Source organism: Capricornis sumatraensis, chromosome 1 (genome assembly GCF_032405125.1).
Source record: "Capricornis sumatraensis isolate serow.1 chromosome 1, serow.2, whole genome shotgun sequence".
Lineage (NCBI taxonomy): Eukaryota > Metazoa > Chordata > Mammalia > Artiodactyla > Bovidae > Capricornis > Capricornis sumatraensis.
Window position 1 is genome coordinate 240357250 of NC_091069.1, and position 23534 is coordinate 240380783.

Sequence of the window (23534 nt, forward strand, 5' to 3'; positions counted from 1 at the left end):
TGTAATTAAGACCTGCATTTAAGCTAGTAACACATCTTTAAAAAAAAAAAGACAAAGGAAGACATTTCAAGCAGATCTGCTTGGACTTCCTTTCTGTGAATTATTACAAGTGTTAATAGGTGTCTTCATTAAAGTATAACTTAAGAAATATTACAAGTTGGGTTCCTCCATCCTCATAGGTCTGATGACTCAAAATCAGCAGCGCCTCCCAGTGAACTGAAGCAAATTTATCAGAAAGCAAAATTAGCCGATTTGGTCTATCCAGTGGTGGAAATGAGACAGAAATAAGAGACAACGTGGGTTTGCTTTTCTGGGAACATAGTATGTGACCAGATTCCAAACAGGTCAGGAGCCTTAGCTGTTTAGAGATCGTCAGAGAGCAGGGCCTGCTGAACCATCGGCTGCTGTCACGATCCATGGGCCTGACAGGTTCCACCTGGGGCGGGAGGTGGGGTTGTATCTAGGGAACCAGTTCTTGTGCAGTGAGGAAGGGCAAAGACCAGCTCCTCCTGCACCCAGATCTGGTTCCCATCAGCACCCCACACCCTAAATTAACATTCCCTTTAAGAGAAGCGGGGACTTCCCTGGTGGTCCAGTGGTTAAAAATCTACCTGCCAATGCAGGGGACACAGGTTCAATCCCTGGTCCGGGAAGATTCCACATGTTGCGGGGCAACTGGGCCCGTGGGTGATGGCTACTGAGCCCATGCTCCACCACAAGAGAAGCCCCCTCCATAAGAAGCTTGCCCACCGCGACTGGAGAGCGGCCCTGCTCACCACGACCAGAGAAAGCCCGAGCCCAGCAAGGAAGAACGAGCACAGCCGAAAACAAATAAACAGTGATTAGAAGAAGAACACTGGGCTTGTTTCGCAAATGCAACCTTCAAGTGGCCAGTCAGGCCTTCCCCGCCCACCCAGCCATGAAGTGGCCCCAAGCTCCTTCTATACAGACTTCCAGAGCAGACCCCAGGGGAGACACAATGTCACACACTCTGTCCACCTGCCACTGGAGAGAGAGTGACGCCGGGGCTCAGGGGAGGGACAGCATGGAGAGGGTTCCATTTCAAATGACAGGATCTAAGCCCCCCACTGCAGTTTATCTAACCTGCCCTCGTTTCTTCTGGCCTCTCCTTATCCTCTCCTCGTATCGCTTGTTTCTCAGATTCCCTGGGCCTCTCCCTCAATAAGTTAAGCCTCATTGCTGAAGCGGAAGCACTGTCAGCCAGGGGAAACCTGCATGCTAGCTGACTTTGCCTCCTAAACAGCTTTCCCTGCACGTCCTCTACCCTGACAACACCTCATCTCTGAGAGGCTTCCAACACCCAGGGCTGATTAGAATTTAAGATGATTTTCCCAGGGAGTTAGAGCACTTTCTTTCAAGGGGCCTAAGGGTGAAAGGGGGATAAAGCTTAAGTTTCGAGGAACAAATACTTTAGATGTAGAGGAAAACTGTTTAATAAGTTCTTACTGGCCTCAAATAATACAGTAGGCGGGTGAGGAAGAGGAGAGCTGGGGTGGAGTGTTTGACAAACCTGTTTTGCCTGATGAACCAGCGAGGCAGGGCTCTATACAACTCACTTCTGATCTGACCTGGCCTGGGAGTTTCTACTAACCACCCCTGCACCTCCTCGTTCTGCAGCCCTGTGCCCTGGAGGACCCCAGCCTCTCCATGCATCCAGTTCTTGTCAATCACTCAGGACACATGAGTTAACAAGAAGACCCCTCTCCACACACCCTCAAATATCCCTGCTTTCAGGCAGTGCACATTCTAGTGTGAAGACACAGACAACACACACAATAAGTTATACACTACGCTAGGGAAGATAAGTGCCATGGAAAAAATAAAGCAAGGTAGGGTAGACAGGAGAGCTGTTACGGGTGGTCTACACTGTAAGTAGGGTGGTCAGGGCAGGGGGCACTGAGAAGGTAACAATCAACTAAAGGCTTGGAGGAGAAGGAATCATCTCTGGTGCTGGAACAACTAGACATCACAGGCACAATAATAACAAAATGGCCTTCATTCTGAACCTCATACTTTCAACAAATGCTAACTCAAAACAGATCACAGACCTGAATATAAAACACGAAACTATAAACGTTTTAGAAGATAACATTCAGAGAAAACCTTTGTGACCTGGGGTTGGGCAAAGAGTTATTGGACATGAAACCAAAAATATGATTCTTATCCTGAAACAACTGAAAAAATAATTGGTTGGATAAATTGGAAAAATGGATAAATCCTCCAGACAATGGAGTATTATTCAGCTCTCAAAAGAAATGAGCTGTCAAACTATGAAAAGGACATGGAGAAACCTTAAATGTACATTACCAAGTGAAAGAAGGCAATTTGCACGATTACAACTGTGGGACATTCTGGAAAAGGCAAAATTATGGAGACAGTAAAATGATCAGTGGTTGCCAGGCAATGGATGTGGGAAGGGATGAACAGGCAGAGCACAGATGATTTTTAGGATAGTGAAATACCCTATGTGGTACTATAATGATGGACATGCAATTATACATTTGTCCAAATCCACAGAATGTACAACCTTGAGAGTGAACTCTAATGTAAACTGAGTGACTATGATGTGTTAGGGTAGATTCATCAATTGCAACAAATGTGCTACTCTGGGGTGGATGTTGATAATGGGGGAGACTATACACGTGTGGGAGCAGCAGGTATATGGGAAAGGTATATAATATACGTACTTGCCTCTCAATTTTGCTCTGAACTTAAAATTTCTCTAAAAAGCAAAAATCTTCCATAAAAAAATTAATGGATAAATTGGATTTCATCAAAATAAAAAATGTTGAGTCCCTTGGACTGCAAGGAGATCAAATCAGCCAATCCTAAAGGAAATCAATTCTGACTATTTATTGGAAGGACTGATGCTGAAGCTGAAGCTCCAATACTCTGGCCACCTGATGTGAAGACCTGACTAATTGGAAAAGACCCTGATGCTGGGAAAGATTGAAGGCAGAAGGAGATGGGGACAACAGAGGATGAGATGGTTAGACGAAATCACCGACTGAATGGATATGAGCTTCAGCAAGCTCTCAGGAGATGGTGAAGGACCAGAGAAGCCTGGAATGCTGCAGTCCATGGAGTTGCAAATTGCCGGACATGACTGAGCAACTTTAACAACAACGCTTTGTAAAAGACACAGTTAACAGAAAGAAGACCCAAGTTACAAATTGGAAAATATTTTCGAATCACATGTTCAACAAAACAACTTGCATCCAAAATATGCAAAGAAATCTCAAAACTCAATAGTAAGGAAACAGCCTAATTAAAGCTTGGGCAAAAATGTTGAATAGACACTTCACCAAAGAGTATAAACAGATGGCAAATAAGCACATGAAAGATATTCAACATCATTATTTGCTAGAGAATGCAAATTAAAACCACCATGAGATATCATATACCAATTAGAATGACTAACATAAAAATACTTACAATACCAAGAGCTGACAAGGATTCAGGGCAAGTGCTGGTGGTAATGCAAAATGGTACAACCATTCTAAAAAATCAGCCTGGCAGTTAAACGTACAATTTCCATATGACCAAGCAATCCCTCTCCTGCGTATTAACCCTAGAGAAACGACGTATGTACAAAAATCCGTGCCTGAATGTTTATAGCAACTACTTATAATCACTCAAAATTGGAGACAATTCAAACGTTTGCCAGCAGGTGAACAAACTACGGTGCATCCATACAATGGAATATTACTAGCAATAAAAAGGAACAAACCACTGACACAAATCAACTTTGATGATGCTCACAGCATAATGGTGAAGCCAGTCTCAAAAGTGGGCACAGTGTATCATTCAATGTTAAAAGGCAATGTAATGGTGATGAACAGATCATGGATCAACAGAGGTGGGGGATGGCAGGAGGGAATGGAGAGAAAGGGAAAGCCTAAGACAGCTCTTCTGTTTCCTAATTCCTGTGTGATGGTTACACAAATCTACACATGTGTTAAAGTTCGTAAAACTGTCCAGCAAAATAAGTTTAATTTTCTGTATGATAATTTTTAAATAAAATTTAAAGTTACTTCAAAATGCAAAAAGAATTTTTTAAAATTAATTTTTCAGTGATAAACTGGACAAACTTATATCCACTAATGACTAGATGGGCGGCTTCTACCATCCTTAGAGACTCAAATACTTTCTGTACCCCTGACTCAGATCATGTTATCTAAGCCTTCCTAATATTTCCTGGATCTCTGTAAACATATCACATTCTTTCCGCAATTCTCCTATGCCTCAAGAGAACCAGCCATACATAGAAAAGTATGCTCTGGTTCATTTAATAATGAATTGTTAATAACCTCAAACCCATTTTTAACCCTTGCAATGTGCCCAGATTTCAGCTGAACTCTACCTGGACAGATCCTTGTGGTGTCTTCACAGAAACCTCCTGCCCTGCATTGCAAGGCAAATTCTTAACCACTGGACCATGAGGGAGGTCCTCTGTCTCCAGCTCTTGACAACTACCCATCAGTGGCTGTTTTCTCAATGGTTTTGTGGCCTGGCTAACTGTATAGAATATGGACTCAAGCCCTTATTTTCTAGAGGAGTCCTTGGGCAAGGTTAAGACAATATGCACTGAGCTTTGGGAGGTACATTATGTACTAGAGATAGTCCATACAGACTCCAGAAAAATTCATTTTGAGATCTCATCCCAGAATTGGGAGATTTTCCCAGAAGATTCCAGTGTGATCTCTTTTGTCAAATGTAGCCATCACCCTAAACAGATACCAGTGGAAGAGAATGAGTTAGTTATAGTCTTTGCTTTCCAGATTCGATTTCCTTTTCCTTTCTTCCTCCCTGACTAGTTAGTACCAACGTGTATCACATTGATACACTCTTCTCCTTTTCAGTTGTTTACATTCGCAAGAAATCAGGAAATTACCCCATGTTTTCAGTGCCCAGGCACTGCCGTCAAAGCTTTGACACATCTGCGTTATCAGGGTGTACACCATATGCTGGGAGAAACTGCATCTCTAGACAGGCCAAGTTACCAGGTAACCCTCTCTCCTCGTGCTTCCAGCTCTCTGAACTGGCCCCCCTGTCACCTCCAGGCCTTCAGAGTGACCCTGGCCCAGTGAAGCATGGGCCACTCCATTCTAAGCCACAACAGAACTGCCAGGAAGGTGCGGACTGCTCTGGTATCTGGAACCTTCTGTGAGCCTGCAGTGGGTTCAAAGACCTTGGGTCAGAGCTGGATTCTGTCCTAACACTGGCTGCTATTCCCCTGGTGACACACGAGGCAACTGGGCTGCTTTCAGCGAACCTAGTGACACAGGGTTGGGAACAGAAATTGCCTGGAGAACCAAGAATAGGACTGGGTGAGAAAAATGCCCTAGGAGAGCGCCTTGATTTGTCAGAGGACGTTTCCTAAGTTGGGGCATCCTGATGACTCAGCAGCTCCTCCATAAGGAAGGCCCCTCACACCAGTGATTCCCCATCTATCAGCCAGAACAAAATTACTAGTAAAAGGATAGACTTAAGTGTCCCCCAAAAAGAGTGTATTGTTTGTAGGGCTATTGAGAGACGGACAAAGATAAGAAGGGTGGTAGACGCCAGCAGTGGGAGTTTGCAAGAAACTCTGTCATTTCTTCTTTCCTTTCTCTTAGGATGGGAGGTTAAGACAAAGACCCTCTTTGCCATTCTGAAGAAGCTTTGCTGCTTTTTGTCAAACTCTCCCTCCCAAGCCTCTCCAAGGTCCCTCGGCCCTTCCCTCAGTGGCTGACTTGCACGGGAGTCGGCCCCTCCACTGCTCCCCTCTTCCAGGCTCACTCTCATTCTCTGGCTCTAATTAGCAACTGCTTTTTTATTTTTGTATGCATGTTCAAAGACAGAGAGTGGGGGGCGGGGGGTGGGGAGACTGAAAGGGAGAAAGCAAAGGTCTGTGTGAAAGGAGAGAGCAGCTGGCTTCTCCCTCGCCCCCTCCGTGTACCCGGGCCCCCGTGTTGGCAAACAGCACACAATGTCTGTCTACAGAGCCCTTTGTGGCCCAGAAGGAAGGGTCTGCACACAGCTAGGAGCAGGAAAGGAGACTGGGGTGGAGGTGGGGGTTGGAGAGGGGGTGGGCAGGCAAGAAGGCTAGAAGAGGCCTGGCCGTCTGGGGGAACCAGGGCAGAGATGTCCCTCCATCTCTGCCTCCTCCTTCAGGGTCAGGAAGATGAGGAGTATGGATGTCCAATCGGCTTGTGTGCTAATGCTATCAGCTCTCTGGAGAGCACATCCATTGCCCCCAAGGCTGCAGAAAGGGCTCAGAAGGAAGAGGGCCTGCTGCTTGAGTTGGGACTGTGAGCTCACATTTAGACTCCACAGAGGTGCAAGGAGGGGGCACTGAGTGCATCCTGATGTGGTTCAAAGCAAAGAGGCATGGAAAGGCCAGTCCCCAAAGGTGAAACACTCTCCCAAATAGTTGAGTTTTCATTGAGCAAATTCTGAGGTAAGGAGGCTGGGAAGGTGGGTAGAGATACTTGCAAAAGGGGAGGGGCAATATTAGCCTGAAAGGTTAAATCTGTCACCCTGATTGGGTATGTTTAAACCACAAACAGCTACGGTTACTAGGTCTTAATTAGTACCTGGACTGAAAGATTTAAAAGATGATAAGAAAAAATAAAGTCTGAAAGAATTCTCATAAGCCAAGAATCATCATGAGGGTGAGGAAGCTGAAGGAAGCAGAGTATGTTCCAGAAAAATTAAGAAATGAGCATGCAGAAGCAGGGCATCCTACAAAGACATTGTTTTAAAAAAGTAAATGTTCTTTTAAATAACTGAGCTTATTATCAATATGTGTGATTATATATTAATAATTGTTATGACAAAATTATTCATAATATTTACAATTGATTTCACTGATAAACATTGATTTCCTTTATTTCCCTCTATGAAAAAAAGAACTTTTTCTTAGAATTTGCATTTAAACAGCTTTCTAGAGGGGAAAAAAATAAAAACAATGAATGGAACTAGCTGTTCACTCATTAACATTCTACCAATGGAATGTGTCTTCTCATCTCTCTTTTTTCAAATCAAGTCCAGAGAGAAGACAGACAAGAGGCTAGAATAAATGGAGGAAAGGAAAACAGTGGACAGATGAGTTTGGCCAAAGATGCAGAGGGGAAGACAGACAGAGCCAGTGAGGAAAGGAAAGCCCAAGTCACAAGGGCCTCCACATTCGGATCAGCACAGGCATGTGTGTGACAGACCCAGAAGCCGAACAGCAACCCTCCAATTGCCTAACTCCCAGAACAGGCACATTTTTGCCAAGTTGATGATTTGGCAGAGTTCTTGCATATTCCATACAATTTCATGGAGAATCTCTATCCATCTTGTGCAAAGAGCAGATTGTCGTTTTCCACTTGAAACACACACGTTGCACTGACCTTATGTCCTCTGTCAAACTGACACATTATCATCAACTTTTGGTGAAAGGGTTTCAAGACGTATGGGCTTGCTATCATTCTGTTGATTTTCTCCTGTGAGTGCTGTGTGTGCACAACGTGTCACTCTATTGGACAACAGACAGACAAAGCCTCTGCCATCACTGGTTACTCCCTCCATCTGGTTCTGCCACTGTCACCTCTCCAAGTACGTGGCTTCTCTTTGGACTCACACTCTCTGCCTGCCTGGTTTTCCTGAAGTTTACGCTACCAATGCTCCTGAGATATTTTCTTACACATCTTTTTTTTTTAAATTTTTATTTTATACTGGATTAGTTGACTAATAAGGTTGTGTTAGTTTCAGGTATCCAGCGAAGTGATTCAGTTATACATATACATGTATCTACTCTTTTTCAAATCCTTTTCCCATTTACGCTCTTACAGAATATTGACCAGAGTTCCCTGTGCTGTACAGTAGGTCTTTGTTGGTTATCTATTTTAAATATAGCGTATATATGTCGATCCCCAACTCCCAATTTATCTCTCCCCCCATCACTCTGCTGGCATCTTTCCTCTTTGGTAACCATTAGCTTGTTTTCTAAGTCTGTGAGTCTGTTCCTATTTTGTAAATAAATTCATTTGTACCATTATTTTAGATTCCACATATAAGGGTCATCATATGATATTCATCTCTCTCTGTTTGACTTACTTGCAAAGTCTTTCTTCCTCCTCAGCTCACCTCCTGCTTCCACCAATTTTGCTTTCAGTGTGTTTGGTTTTCATCTAGCAGATGACACAGAGTAGGCATTCAGGACAAAGAGGCACATCAGGGGTGGCCCTGCCCATGGAGAGCTGGGGGAGAAGAAGAGTGGGAGCTGGGCCGACCATGGAGGTGGAGGGGTGTGCCTTGATCATCCCTAGCCAATGGGAAATCCTGATCAAACTCTGATGGCTTTTCTTTGCCATCTTTACTTAAGGCTTCTGTCTCAGTCCACATGGGACACTGAAACCCCAGCTCCCATCACACATCACACATTTGCCCCTAATAGACTCTTGCTCTTCTTGCTTCTGGGGAGAAATACAGAACAGCGGTTATTAGCCAGGCCTCAGAATCCTATGCTGTATGACCTCGGCAAAGCTACTTGGCTTCTTTCCACCTCAGTATCTTCAACCGAAAAGTGAGCATGATGATGGGGTATACTTCACAGGGCTATCTGAGGATGTAAGCGATAATGCAAAAAAAGAATCTGGCAGAGAAACCGGGACATAGTGAGTGCCCTATAAATGATAGCCATGCCACATTAGTGCCTCCATGCACGCTGGAAGCCGATCCAGAGAAGTTTGCTCCATACCTGAATCAGAACCATCACTGTGATCTGACAATGAAACACGGGACTGCCCAGCAGAGCCTTTAAGCTGCTCTCTTAGCCCAGACAGACAAGCCAAGTCAGCAGTCTTGTAAACATCAGTCATTTGCATATTATCTCTATCACTTTTTGCTCTATTTTCATGCCAGGTTTTAAGTTTATTATTTAACTTATTTTTTTTAGGCTGACTCATCTTTCAACCTGAATATATTTAAATAGAAAAGTAGTGAGGAAGGAAGGGAGGAAGAGAAGAAGAAAAAGAGGGGGCGAGGAGAAGATGGGAAGGCGCGGAACAAGGAAGAAGAGGGCTGAGGCCAGGAAGAGAGGTGGGAAGCCCACGGCCCCAGAGAGAAAGAATTGCTGCAGAGTTGAAGACAAAAACCAAGAAGAGAAGGAGGCAGTGAGCAGAAGCCCGGGGCTAAGACAAAGCCCACTGGCACAAGCAGACCTAAGGCATCAGCAGGCTGGGCTAGACGTGTGGTCAGGGAGTGGACTGAGACAGATCCAGGGCTGCTGGGGAAGGGGTGGCAGGTCTGATGAGAGTGGGATGGTGCAGAAGAAATGAAGAGGAGCTGGAGGAGGTGGAGGCTGAGGGCTGCTGACTTTTCAGGGGTGGTGGAGTGGGAGGCACCACAGTGGGCTGAGCTCCAAGGCCCCAGAGATGAGCTGGCAGAGTAAAAGGAAGGGATGTGGAGTGGAGAGACTGGGCCAAAGAGGAAGAGCTGAGAGGTGCATGCCAGAGGGGAAGCAAGGAACTCAGAAGAGGCAAAGGGTAGGAGAAAAAGGATGGGAAAATCAAGGCGTGCTTCCCACCAAACTGGCTGCAGTGGCCTTCCTGAGGCAGCACAGCCCTTCCACACCAGGATGGGCTCTTGCTTGTCCCACCCCAACGCCCCTTTCCCCACCACAGTCAGGGAAACACCGAAACAGGTGTACAGCATGCGCCAAAATGTCCTGAGGCTACAGATGGGCAAAGAATGTGTGAAGGGTGGGATGCAAGGCAGAAGGGAAGGGACTAGAGAGTGAAGGGTAGACCATGTCACTGAGTGAGCATACTCCAAACTGACTACCGTGTGCAGACCTACCTGATATAATGATGCGTTACATAAGAATATTCGTGTTTCAGCTCCCCAACAAGGCAATTTATGGAACTTTGCCAAGTTCAACGCCCCTCATAGCAAGAGAAATGCAAATGGAAACCACAGTTGGATGCCAGTTTTCATCTATCAGATTGGCAAAGATAACAACAGTTGATATTTTATTATCTTGGCAAAGGTATAAGGAACAGAAACTCTAAAACTTGTTGGTCCAAGCAAAAATCGGTAGAAAGTGTCTTTTTTTTGGAGGACTGTTTGGGAATATCTATCAAAATTAAAAATGTTTATACTCTGAGTCAGCAATTTTACTTCAAAGAATCTGTTGCATTCTTAGCTCTTGGAAAAGTGCTTGGCACACAGAAAGTCCTCAATAAATATTCACTGAATAAATTAATTAATGAATTTGTTTCACAGATATGCTCACACCTAAGTGCAAAGATGAATGCACAAGGATGTTTGCCGAAACATTGTTTAGAAATATCAAAACACAGGAAGCAACCTACATCTATATAAATGATGGGCCAATTAAATAAAGGTACATCGATCCAATGGAATACTACACAATCATTGGAAAGTAAGAGGCAGATCGCTACATAATACAACCAAACCACTCCTAACTTTCACTGTTAAGAAAGAGAGTCTAGGGTATGAGAGTGGTGGGTGGAACTCAAGTGAAAAACCCTGTGCAGTAAGCCCTGTGCAAATGAAGAAAGGATGTTTCTGTGTTTTGGATGTGCAAATGCATGGACCCTGTTAACAAGAGAATATCAGCAACTGAAACAGTGAGAGATCTGATGAAGACAAGAGTCAGGGAAACTTAATGTCCTACCTGCTCAAAATATTCAAAAAATAACAACAAAAAGTAACCTGGGATAAGGGAGATTTGCATTAAAGCTCCACCCCAGGGTCTAGAGCAATGGGCCTCTGATTCATTTCAGTCCTAGGAAGCACTCTGAGATGAACCAGGCTGCCTCTGGATGTCTGAATGTCAGACCACTGGAGGTGTCCAAGAGCAGGGGGGGACCACAGTGGCAAAGCAGACTACGTGTCATCTGGTGGGCTGGACTCTGTCCTCAGAGGCCTTACCTAGCTGAGCGGGGCCACCCTTCATAGGCCACTCATGACCCTGCCCTTTGGACACGGCAAGCACTGTCTAAGAGCTAAGATTCTAGTAGATTCTCAGAAGTAAAATTGCTCCATCTGAATGTTTAAGTGTAAAGGGCCTGGCATCAGTAGGTGCTCAATAAGAACCTAGAGAAAGAAGTGAGCATAGAGACACTGCATCTGCAGGAACTCACAAGTGGAATCCAACCAGACTGAGGAACTGGAGGCCACAAGTGCCAAGGCCTGCAAGGAGTGAGCTGAGCAGGCCCCAAGGGTCATATCCACTTCATTAACTGGCCCTTAAAACAACAGTGGAGGGCTCAGCTGCAGCCGCCTGACCAGGTAACTGGTACTCCAGCTCTTAGCTCAGCCGGCAAGGACAGTACAGATGGCATCTGCAGGCAGAGACCCCTCCCCTAGGGAAAGGCCAGGGTGCCCCTCTCTCAACATCCCTGCCACAGTTCCATTGGCAAAATAAGGCTTGCTCCTGGCAGTGTGCAAATGGGATATATTCCTTCCCCTTTTGCAGCTGCCCTGAGCTGACTGTCTCAGGCTCTTCCTTCACTGACTTGAAAGAGAACTGAGGCCCAGGAGCATTAGGGTACTGTCAACACAGCTTGTCAACGGGCCAAAGCATGGAAACCAAACTCACACCATTAGAGCTCCTGGGGCCCAGAATCGAGGGACCACAGCCCAGGCAAGTTCAGATTCACTGGGAGTTTTCTCTATACTTCAAACTCCAAAGTGGCAAGGAAGTTTGTGCTGAGATATATGTGTTCAGGTTCTGCACACAAGACCGTCCAGCTCGAGAGAGAGGCAGGACCAGGGAGAAAAGGGGTTCTGACAACAGCACTGCCTCGGGGGCCCATATTGGTCCTTGAGGTCAATTACTGAGCCATAACCAGGACTCCATCCCACAGCCCTGCCACCCTCCCTGTCCTTTTCTAGAAGCACAAAGCCTTTAGTCCTCATCCTTCCCAGGGAGCTTTGTGTCACTTACCCCCACTACTGATGCCATGACCCTCTGGATGGCCCAGAGGCAGATCAACGTGTCAGAGCATCTGACATGGTACTGAGAGATGGTACTGCTTCCAGAGAGATTAAAAAGAAGACGGGGGTAGTCAACACGGAGCCCTGTGCTGCACAGTGCAGAAACATCAAACCACAGTGCACAGTTGCACAGAGCACCCGGCCCCAAAAAACACAAAGGGCAACACAGGTGCAGAGAAAGAGTTCATGGGAGAAGAGCTGAGAGGGGGTTGCTATTCCTGAAAACAGATATTGTGTATCCAAGGATGGTTAATTTCAAGAAAAAAACAGTCTCAGAAGCAGAAGCAGACAGTGGCCTCCCAGACTCAAGTTCTGATCCCGGTCTGACATCACCCAGCTGGGCTCCCCAGACTGGTGCCCAGCAATGCTCTCTGTCTGCCCACTCTCCATGGATATATAAGGCGGCCAGAATAGTTGGCCTCTTGGTATCCGGCCCACTTCCACCCCAGCTTGGGCTGTTTCAGACTCCATAGTTCTTCATGGGCCCAAACTGGACTGCTCATGCTGTGATGTACCCAACCACCTCAGTAACGATCTTGTGGTGCCTTTGTCATCATCTTTGATAATGTTTACTAAGTCATGGACTTCTAGCCAGGACGGCTATCATGCCCAGAACATTCTCAGCAGCTTCAGCACTGACCTGAGAGAATCATGATTGCTTGGTCAACACCAGTAGAATCTGGGTACTTCTAACCTATCCTTTAAAGGCAGAAGGGGTGGCGCAGAGCACAAGGGGATTTGGAACTCAAAACTGCCCCTCCCCTCTTCCCTGGTTGTCCCCTGCAGCCCCCAGAGTCTGGGCTGTGCACACCCGCACAGTGTGCTGGAGTTGGTAAGGCAGACAGCATCCTTCCAGCTGTTTGCTGTTGCTCATGCTGGGGTCACAACTGATTACATGCAGTCTATTACATCAGAGTCCTCTCTGGAGGGTACTGGGCAGGGCCACCGTGGAGGCCCAAGAGGTTTCTAAATGAAGTAGCCTATTGGGAAATCCTATTATGAAGCTCATCTTACAGGACTGCGGTGTTAATAACTCTGGCCTTCCCCAGCACTGAGCTGAGTGGGTCTCCCTGGGGCCTAGGAGGAGGCATCTAGGCTGTGGGCTTCCTCTCAGTCACCAGCCAACAGCTGATGGGCCAGAGAGCAGAGCAGAAAGACTTCCTCAGTGCCCCTGAATGTGGTCACCTGTATACACACACACACACACACACACACACACACACACACACACACACACACACACACACACACACACACACACACACAGCCAGGATGAGGAGGCAGGCGGAGACCTAGAGCTGGGGCCAGCAACCCTAAGGGAGGTGGAAATAGGCCCCAGAAACTTCTCTTTTCCACGAAGAGCTAAACTAGATACATTTTTCTCCCCTTTCGAATTCTGCAGATTTCTTAGCTCCCCAGGTTTATAAACTGGCTCTCTCCCTGGCTGCTCAAGTTGACAAAGGCACTGAAATTACTGAAAGGTTCAAAATGTCTCTCGGATTTCCAGGCATGAAGGAAGTTACATGTAGGTGGAAAATCACGAAGGAAAACAGTCCCTCCCGAGGAAAACAGGGGAGGGAGGAAGGAAAAAGAGACCTGGAGGAGGGGCAGGGAAGTGTGGGTGAAGGTGTGGGATGCTGCACAGACAGTGCCCATGAGGTCTCAGGATCCAAGGCAGGCTCTGATGGATACCAGGGACAGGAGAGACACAAAACAGGGAACAGAAGAACCAAGAACAGAGCCGTTCTTCTTTAGGAACTGCCAAGGCCTTGCCAAAATCCAGAGCTGGAATGATCTTAGCTGACCTCCAAGACCAGCGCAACATTTTAGGGACCACAACACAGAGCGAGTTTGCCAGGCACTAGTTCTTGGTCTCCCTGGCCCAGGGACAGTCAGGCTATAGGGACTCACATGGAGAATCGACTCAGCCATTAACCTGAGCAGGGAAGGCTTGAGGGTGTATAACGACAAAGCCATCATTTCTCATTAATCAGCTATACTATCCGCATAAAATCTGAAGCTGGGGCAGATAGACCATTTTGCTAGTAATCAACAGTTTCACAGAGATAAATGCATGATGGGTTAGAGTCACTGGTGGGGTCAACAGGCTTCTGGGATTCTGACTGATTGGCCTAACCTATGGGTACAGAAAGGATGAGGCCGGAACAGGCCCTGGGCCATGGAGCCTCTAGAAAGCATGTGAGCTGCTTGCTGCACATTCTGATGTGCAAGCTCCCCAGTGGCTTCCTCCGCTTGCCACCCCCTCCCTCCTCACAACAGGAACAGCTCTAGGCCATGGCCATTCTTTGCTGGCTGGGCCACCTAATTGGTCTCCAGGCGCCTCTGCAAAACCAAGCAACTGGTCACCATGACTCTGACAGGCAAGAGTTTCACAGAGGCAAAGTGAAAGTCAGAATAAGATTCCTGCCCACGATGAAAGCCTGTCCTGCCAGAAAAACAATACAAAGTATATGCTTTCTGCCACCCCATAGATTCAACACAAGCAAAAGCTCAGATTCAAGTATCCAGAAAGGAAAACTGATCAGCTTCACACAACTGTGTGAATCGTGGAACCATCCCGGCTTCTTCCAGCCAGGCTCCGGGGCATCAATTCTCAGGGCTGTGCTGAGAGAGCAGCTTGCCTCCCTTCTCAGGTCTTACCAGGACCGATGATGGAGACTCGCTCTTTCTCACCCACAAGTCTCTACTGCATCCACCGATCTCCATGCTCTCAGTAGGAGGCTGTGCTAGGCAGGCAACTGTGGGTGATCACGGTGCCCACCTGACGGCCCAGCATGAGAATCCAAAATGAACTGAGCATGCTGCCTTGAATATACACCCCAGGAACCAGTTACAAATACCTCCCCAAGCACTGTCCATCCCTATTCAAAAAGTGCAGAATCTGCCCAAAGCCCTTCACCTCCCTGGGCATCCCACTCCTGTGAGCCCTAGAGAGGTGGAGGTTGGTCTCAGTCATCAAGCCCAGGTTACTAGCAGAGCCAAGGGGAATCCTGTTTATACACACATACACACACACACACACACACACACACACACACACACACACAGCCAGGATAAGGAGGCAGGAGGAAACCTTAAAATTCTTGAGACAGAAAAAAAGGTGCCTTTCTAGAGCACAGAGGCCAGCCAGGCTGCTGGGCTGCAGGACCTATGGTACTGCCTGGCTCGCTACTCTCTGCTCTTAGAACTACCATCAAAACGTGGCTTCCTGTGTCTCTGAAATGGCAAATCATGGTGCCCGGGGCTCCCCATCTCCTCCAGCTTCCAGTGAGTTTGCAACAAGCAGAGTGTGAAGTCAAGTCAGGTTCCTAACAGCTCTAGATTAGGAACAGCCACCAAACGTCAGGAGGAGGCTGAGGCTAGGTAGACAGGATGGAAAGCAGCCACTTGGTTTTACATATTTGCCCCCATAGGCCCTGCCAGGACAACCACAGGAGGGAAGCAGCAGGCACTGCAGAACCCTCCCAAAAGAGAAAAGTTCCGATTAGCCCAGAGAAATGAAAGCCTGTTCCCAGAGTCCCAGTTAAATCAGAACCAATCAATACTTTCTCTGGTTCCTGCTATTCTGCTCAGGAAATAATGAGCAAAACAAGGGCCCCAGCCAGCAAGTGTGGGATGGCAGCCCTTTGAAGTCTGGAGAAATCACCCTTGCTATCAAGAGTGTGCCTGGCAGCTGTGGCACCTACAGCTAAACTCAGCCTGGCCTGGGTCCCCACGCAGACCCAACACATGCTCAAGAGGGCACTGCCCTCCCACCCCCAACCAATGGGACAGGGGAGCATGGTGGGACCAGGCCGGCTGGTATTAAACCAGTCTGGATTGATTCATCACTTGATCTGGCATGCTCTCTCCTCTGTTTCCACATCATCCATCATGGGCATCATGACCAAGAAATCCAATAAAGACACAAAGGCACAGCTCCCTGCTCTCAGCAGGTCTCAGAAAGGCTGTGAGTGCCCCAGCCCAGGCAATTAACTGAGTCCAAAGGACTGCAGAGTTGGTGGGCAATAGCACTACTGTGCCCGGTACTTCACCTGCAGGTGGTTGGTGACTAAAAGTGGAGAAGGAGACACACAAAGGATGTTCCATTGCTCAGGCAGGGTGGGGAGGATGACAGGGGACAGCTGGCATGAAGCTCATGATGGAGAAAATGGAGCAACTGTAGCTCCCCCCAGGCTTCCCTGGTGGCTCAGCGGCTAAGAATCCACCTTCCAGTGTAGAAGACATGAGTTCAATCCCTGGGTTGGGAAGATCCCCTGGAGAAGGAAATGGCAAACCACTCTAGTATTCTTGCCCAGGAAATCCCATGGACAGAGGAGCCTGGTGAGCTACAGTCCATAGAGTTGCTAAGAGTCAGACAACTTGATGACTGAGCGCAGTTGCACGCACAGCTCCCCCCATCTCCAAGTGGTCTCCAAAGGACTGGGGGCAACCCGAGTAAGGAGTCAGGGTCAAGGTGGTCATCTCCGAGGTCTGTGTGGGAAACCTTGCTTTTGAAAGACTCTGAAACTTTGAAGGCCACGAGCAAAAGATAAAAATAAAGGAAAATAGTCTTCTCTTCTTCAGCTTAGGTTCTCCCCTGTTTAGCTTCCATGTACTCAGGCAACAGATGAGCCATGGACCCTCTCGATCCTTCTATTAACTCCCAGAGAAGGCCGAGTTTCCAGCCAGTTCAGCATATTTATTGCCATAGACTGGACATGTGCTCTCCTGGACTGAGGAGGGCCAATATGAGGACAGGGTACCCTGACACCGCCAGCCGCAAAGTCACCATCACTCTGTAACGTCCTGAAGCAAAGGTAACAGAAAACATGGTACTATACCACCCCCATTCCAACACATTCATCTCCTTTCAGGACCTACTAATGCTAGGCCCCATCCTTGCCCCATGGCCTGGCACTAAGTCCCTGGAGGAAGACAGCCAAGCCAGGAGGCTTTGAGTTAATGAGCTGCATGGGTTCAGTACCAAGCTAAGTGATGTGGGAGCTGGACTGAAATGAACGAAAATATTTTCTAAGTTCAGTTGCTTCTCAATTACCCTTGAGTGACTTATCCATGACAACCCAAATAATCCATGCCTCAGAGCACAGGGCTAGACAGGATGCAGGGGTGTGTGTGTCTGTGTCTAAAAGAGGGAGAAAGAGAGAGAATATGAGTGTCAGTGTTCCCAAAACTAAATATACATGAGTGTAGAATTCTCCTCATCTCTTTCCCCTACCCAGAATACAGAAATTCTGGTTGAACACAACTGGAAAACCATCAGGCCTAGCACTGGAGATGGAGGTTCTCCAGAGCTTTAGAAGAAGCCATTAGGCTCTTCTGTCCCTATCTGATCCAGAGCTGGACATAGGGACTCCTGACTCCTGATTTCTTTGCTGCAGGAAGGAGAGGCCTCAAGAGCCTCAGGGCTTACCCTTGCAGGCCACGCTGTTCTCGGGCTCATAGCCAGGCTTACAGGTGCAGCGCCCGATGGGCACCATCCACTCCCCGTCCCCGTTGCAGTAGAGTTTAATGGGCACATCCACTTCCTCTGCATTGGGGATGCACGTGCCCCGAGCAATGACCAGAGATGTGCTCTCCGCCCCAGTCATGGTCTCCGGGAACACTGCAAAATTTTGCACAATGCTGGGACACTTTTTGAAGAAGACACGGACAGAAAGGAGAGACATACAGGCTCCATAATCCTGGAAAGCGAGGTAAAAACCATTCCGTGTCAGAGGCCCAAAGCTCCTGACTTCTGTGTTGACCTTCATCAATCTTCCCCCAAAGTCCACCTGGGAGAAGCTCTCATCTGCCGCAATGGTGTCCACTTTGAGGTAGGGGGCCTCGGACCAGAAGGCCGACTTCTTGGTGGCAATGACGGAGTCAGTCTCATAGTAGTACAAGTTGAAGGTCTCCTTGCAGGAGCCTGGGACGTTGGGGAGGCTGCTGCAGTCCCTCACAGTGAAGCGCATCTCCGTGTAGATGCGATGGGCCCCCCGCCGGTTGATGAAGGTGGTGAGCAGCCAGTTGTTCTGATTGGGCTCGAAGACATTGCACACCTGGTAGGTGCGGATGGTGTTCAGATTTTCATCGTAGCCACTGACTTCTTCCCACTGTACCAAGCAGGCCAGGCACACACATGGAAAACACAAAATAGAGAGTAAGAGGACAAGGAGAGGCAGAGCAGAGGAGAAGTCTGGCACTGAGGGGGCCTTACGAGCTCACCAGTGTAACGGCTTGACTTGAGAAATGAACACGCTTAACCCTAACTTGCATTTAACGATCTCTTTATGAGCACACTTCAGGAGATTCCCATGTAGTCCATCCCAAAATATAACAGACATCACTGTATAAAGCTTCCCATCACCTAAGCCACAACTCTCATGCTGTGACAGTGACTCATGATGTCCACAAGGGACATTATGTCCACCCGCAGCTTCGAGTCCCATATGATGGCAGGGACTTTCATCCTCAATGCCACAGCCTCTACTCTCGCAGTCACTCTGGGGATCTGACCACATGTCTCCGCCATCCACCCAGGAAATCCTCATTTCTGAGCCTAATTTCTTTATTGTGGTATAACTCCTTTATAGCTCCAAAAATCATATGAATATAAAACTTTTCAGAATTTTTCAACATAGATTCACAAAAACTTGTTTTATAACATCAATCTCTCTGAAAGAGCTAGACTGTGAAACTGGGAAGAGAAGAATTGCTGAGAGATCCCAAATGAAGCAAATTAAGCTTCCTTGTGTGCATACTTTGAGCAAAGATGTGATGGAAGAGAATATTGGAAGGTGTTACTTAGGGAGTAAAGAAAGCTTCTGAATAAGGGAAATACAATTGTGGCTCTTTTTGGAAAAGGGTTCTCTTATAATCAGCAGTCCTGTGGGTCAGAAGGAAAATAATGTCCCTCAATCATACCAACAATTCCCCCAAAGAACTAGCTTACCATTACCAATTTACAGGTGCAATTCATCATTCAATTCAACTCACCCATGCTCACATCACCATAAAGGATACGGGGAAGAGAGGAGACAGAAACAAGTGCTTTGAATGGCTGAAGAAATTCACCTAGTAACTTATTTTAGTAACAGGCAATATGGGAAGAGGGTCAGTCTATAAAGACATGGCTCCCTTCATGAGCCACCCAGGGGGCCAAAGAAAAGTTGCTGGATCATTCGCTCTTCCTTGTTCTGAGAGAGGAAGCAGCCGCCCATATTGGGGAGTCCTCAGAACCCTGCCCTCAAGAACTGGGGGTCTTCCCAGGAGGTTCCAATGTGTTTGCTAAAAAAGTAAATAAGGGGCAGAAGAAATTCCACTTCCTAAAGTGAAAAGAGAAAATAAAGATCCTTGACTAATTAGCAGTAATAACAAAAGAAATCAAACAGTACCATTTCTTTAAATATTGTGTTAGTTGCTTATTATTCACAGTGTACAGTTGAAATATATAAATGAGAATTCTTCATTAAAAGAGCCAAAAACTAATCAAGTGTTACATGGGAAATACACTAGGATTTCTTCCTGCACAGAATTAATTCTCTATAGGAGCAAAAGGCAAGGCAGAGGCGAGGCTGTCCTTCAAAACTGTGCCAGGGCTTCTGAACACCAGGTATGGAGCAAAGGAAAGAACACCTGGAGACCTGGCCCTGCCCATTCAGGCCTGTACAGCAACCCCCAGTGACACTCCTCCCCAGACCCCTTCCAGCACTCTCAGGAGGCCCAGTTCCCTCCCCAGTCTGGAGCTTTAGTGGGCTCCTTCCAGGATCCGTGTACACAGTCAACCTCACCTGCATTTTGTTTAATTTCGTATCCAGTCTCTAGATGTTAAGGTACACTTTTTATTCCTTCTTTAGATTTCTTTTTTTTTTGGTGTTATATTCTATTTAAATGTGTTTGTTAAAGTTACATTCTGCTTGCCTGGTTTTTTACAACCAGAAAGTAAATACATTAGGGAGAAGTCATTGCTAGCAGTTTTTTTAGTTCAACTTTTCAGACCTCCCTCCCTTTTCATGGCTGTTTTGAAATTACATTTTCCCAGTTGACCTTACATGACTTCAGATGGAAGGACAGGATTTTTTTTTTTTTTTTTTTGCTGTTCTGCAATTGTTTAAACACAGCAGGTCTCACGATATATCATTTCACTGGGCTGTATGAGGTTTCAACATGAACATGGGGCTCCTTTGTCAATGTACAGGTGAAGCTTGAGGCCCACTTAGGGTGGGGACCTTGAGCCACCCAAGACTAAAGCAGCTCTCCTATGTGAGAGCAGGGCAGGAAGCTCACCATCTGGGGTTCATCTTAACACTAAGGCTGTCACCACTAGCATGTCTCGAAATAGACAGAATGAGGATTTACACTCTTGTGGAGCTGGGATATTGAGAACATTTATCTCAGAAAATGACATTGATTGGTATTATACGACCCAATAGAGGTAATTGTTTCCATCATTAACCTCTCTGGGCCTCAGTTTTCTCATCTGTAAAATGAGGAATCATACTGGGTGACCTGGAGTCATAAAAGTCTACAGATCTAATTGATTCCATGACAGCTCCTAAGGGAGTGATCAAAGCAAATTAGGGGGAATACAGCTGTATGTTCAAAGGGAAAGAGCAGAAAGAAATTGAGAGAAAGAAAAATAATTCCTCATTGTTTGGGGAAAGGCTGTGATGGAGTCTCTTTCCCTTTTTTATTCTTCTGCCTGCTAGAGCTACAGGGATTAGAAACACAGCAATCAGAGCAGGCTGGAGGAAACACAAATACTCTCTGAGCAAGGGGCAATTAGGATTGTGGGCCTTGAAAGAGAAGACTTGAGTAAGTCAAGATGAGGGTGGAACAGCATTCCCAGCAGGGAGGAAAGACATCATTATTCGTTTGTGATACTTGGAATCAGTGTCATTGCTTTATAGTTCTACTTCATGCATCCATCAGTGAAAAAATATATTTACTGAAGGCCAGCTTTATGCCAGGCGTTCCATTAGCCACTGGGGATGCAGAAATATGAAGCTTATAATCTAGTGAGAGAAACAGAAATTAGACAAATGCTTATTAATATAACTAAATTATTACAATTGTGCTAACTGCTGTGAGGGAAAATTTCAGGATGCCAAGAGGCCTGGCAGAGATGACCCTCCAAGCTGAGAGGGATGGGTAGATAGAAGTCAGCCAGGAGAAATGTGCGTCTGCTGCCAGCAGAGAGGGGCAGAGAAGGGACAGAGCACTGAGGCCCAAGAACAGCAAGTGCAAAGGCCCTGTGGTGGAGAGAAATGTCCTGGCACCACTGAGGAAGGAAGAATCATTAAAAAAAAAAAACTAGAGGTAGCAGGAAGAAGACTGCAGAGAGAGTGAGTCTGATGGAGAACTTGGAATTTCACCCTGAGAGTAGAAGGCATTGATAAGTTTTAGGGAGGAAAATATAGGTGACCAGAGCTGAGTTTTTTAAAGAGTTCTCTGATGCAAAGTAGAGACTGGGTGGATTAGTACATGAGCAGGACAACCGGTCTTCATTTTCCTGCTTCAAGTGAGAGATGACAGAGGGTTGGACCAGACTGGTGGAAACTGAAAGTGTATCTTGGTGCAGAAATTCTAGGTTCTTATCACGTTGAGGTGGGGTGATGGGGTGAGGGACAGAGAGAGGGTGCTTTGACCAGATCCATGTGTCCCCTTAATACTCTCTCATGCATCAGGTCTGCCTCCCTAACCAAGCTTTGAGGGACTCTGTGTCTCTAGGTGCATAGCTTCACAAATCCTTAAAAAAAATGGGTTTCACCAGTGTTGGATACTCAACCCCATTGGTATTCAGACCTAAGACCTGTGCTGGTTCCAGCCTCTGGGGGGCACTCTCACTGCCCTTCCCAAAGTCAATCTCCTACCAAAGTTTTCTCAGCCTCCACTTCTAGGCATTTGACATGCTGTCTCCTGTGTTCCTTTCTGTAATTATCTCCTCCCATTAAAACAACAAAACACCTCCATTTGCTTATCAGATTGGCAAAAAATTAAAAAGATAAAATATCAAGTCTCTGTAAGAATATAGAGAAAAGGCCACTCCTGAGCCTATATGTGGCAGAGTAACTGATGGGATGTTCTAAATATCAAATCAATAGGTCTCACCATTTGGAAGGTTGGCCACAACTCAAATCAGTGGGGAAAAGGTGAACCATTTTTTTAAATTGTTGTAATAGCTGAGTATCTGTCTGGAAAAAACATAATTCTACATCCATACTTCCTACCTTACTCCAGAAAAAATGTCCAGTGAATCAAAGATGCAAACATTAAAAATGAAACCATAAAAATACTAAAAGAAACCATAGAGACAATGTATGTATAGTAATGACGACATGAAACTCAGAAGCCATAAATGAAGAGACTGATCAAGTCAGCGCCATACATTTTTTTTTTTTAATTAACATGATGGAAATAGCCATGGTAAAATCAAAAGGAAGAGAAAAGGAAACATGCTGGGAAAAGACTTATTGCAATTTATCATAGATAAAGTGTTAATTTCCCCTATAGATTTTAAAATCTATACATCAAAAAAAAAAAAAACAGAAAAATGGGCAAAGTATTCTAACACTGTTTACTAAAAGAAACAGATACAGCTAATAAACATATGAAAAGGTGCTAAGCCTCATTCAATATAACCAAAATGGTAATTAGCCACAGTGGGATACTTTTAACACTTTTTTCTTTTTGGTCAGACAAAAGTTTGATAACACCCCATGTTGGAGAGGGTGTCAGAGATAAGCATTCTAATAAATAGCTGGATGAAGGGTGAAGTGGTACAATCTCTATGAAAATTCTGGCTTTATTGATCAAAATTAGAAATGTATACATCATTTGACCCAGCAATTCTACTTCTAGGATCAACCCTGAGTTTGATGCCAACCTGACTGTAGTCCTTGCTCCTTGGAGCTCTCCACTGGACTTTCATATGACACCTGAGACTGAGTCTTCCCCATGTTAATGTGCATAGTGAACACATACACCACTAAACACATAACTAGTAAGCACATAAGCTACTAAACATGTGAAATGGGATATAGCTATATGATGGAGCACTATTTGGAAATAAAAGAGAAGGAAATACTGGTACATGTAACCTCTAAACCACGACTGCCCAGTGAAAAAAGCCAGACAAAAACCACATACTGTATGGTTCTCTATTTATGCGAGGAGTCCAGAAAAGGCAAATCTATAGACATAAAAGCGCTAGTATTCCCCTGACTGAGACCGTGGATGGGAAAGGAGAGTGCCTACAAACACACATGAAGAGTCTTTTTTGGAGCTGACGGAAATGTTCTAAAATGGGATTGTGGTGGTGATTACACAACTCTGTAAACTGACAATCACTGGATCGTACAATGAAAGCGAGTAAATTTTATGATATGTAACTAATACCTCAACACAGCTTTTTCTGAAAAACACTCTTGGTTAGTGGGTACAGCCTGTACCTCAACACCCAACAATGATGGCCTGGTCTCTATCATCCACAAACAGTATGCCCCTGGCAACTTCAT

At 46.0% G+C, this 23534-nt stretch overlaps 1 protein-coding gene across 1 annotated transcript in view; it reads right to left on the reverse strand.

Moving 5' to 3' along the window:
* The window catches only part of EPHB1 (EPH receptor B1), a 316781-nt gene that overhangs the window by 274963 nt on the left and 18284 nt on the right, over positions 1-23534 (reverse strand). The window contains exon 3 of the mRNA XM_068969291.1: positions 17450-18131. Coding sequence (XP_068825392.1) covers positions 17450-18131 — 682 coding nt within the window. The remainder of the gene's footprint in view (positions 1-17449; positions 18132-23534) is intronic.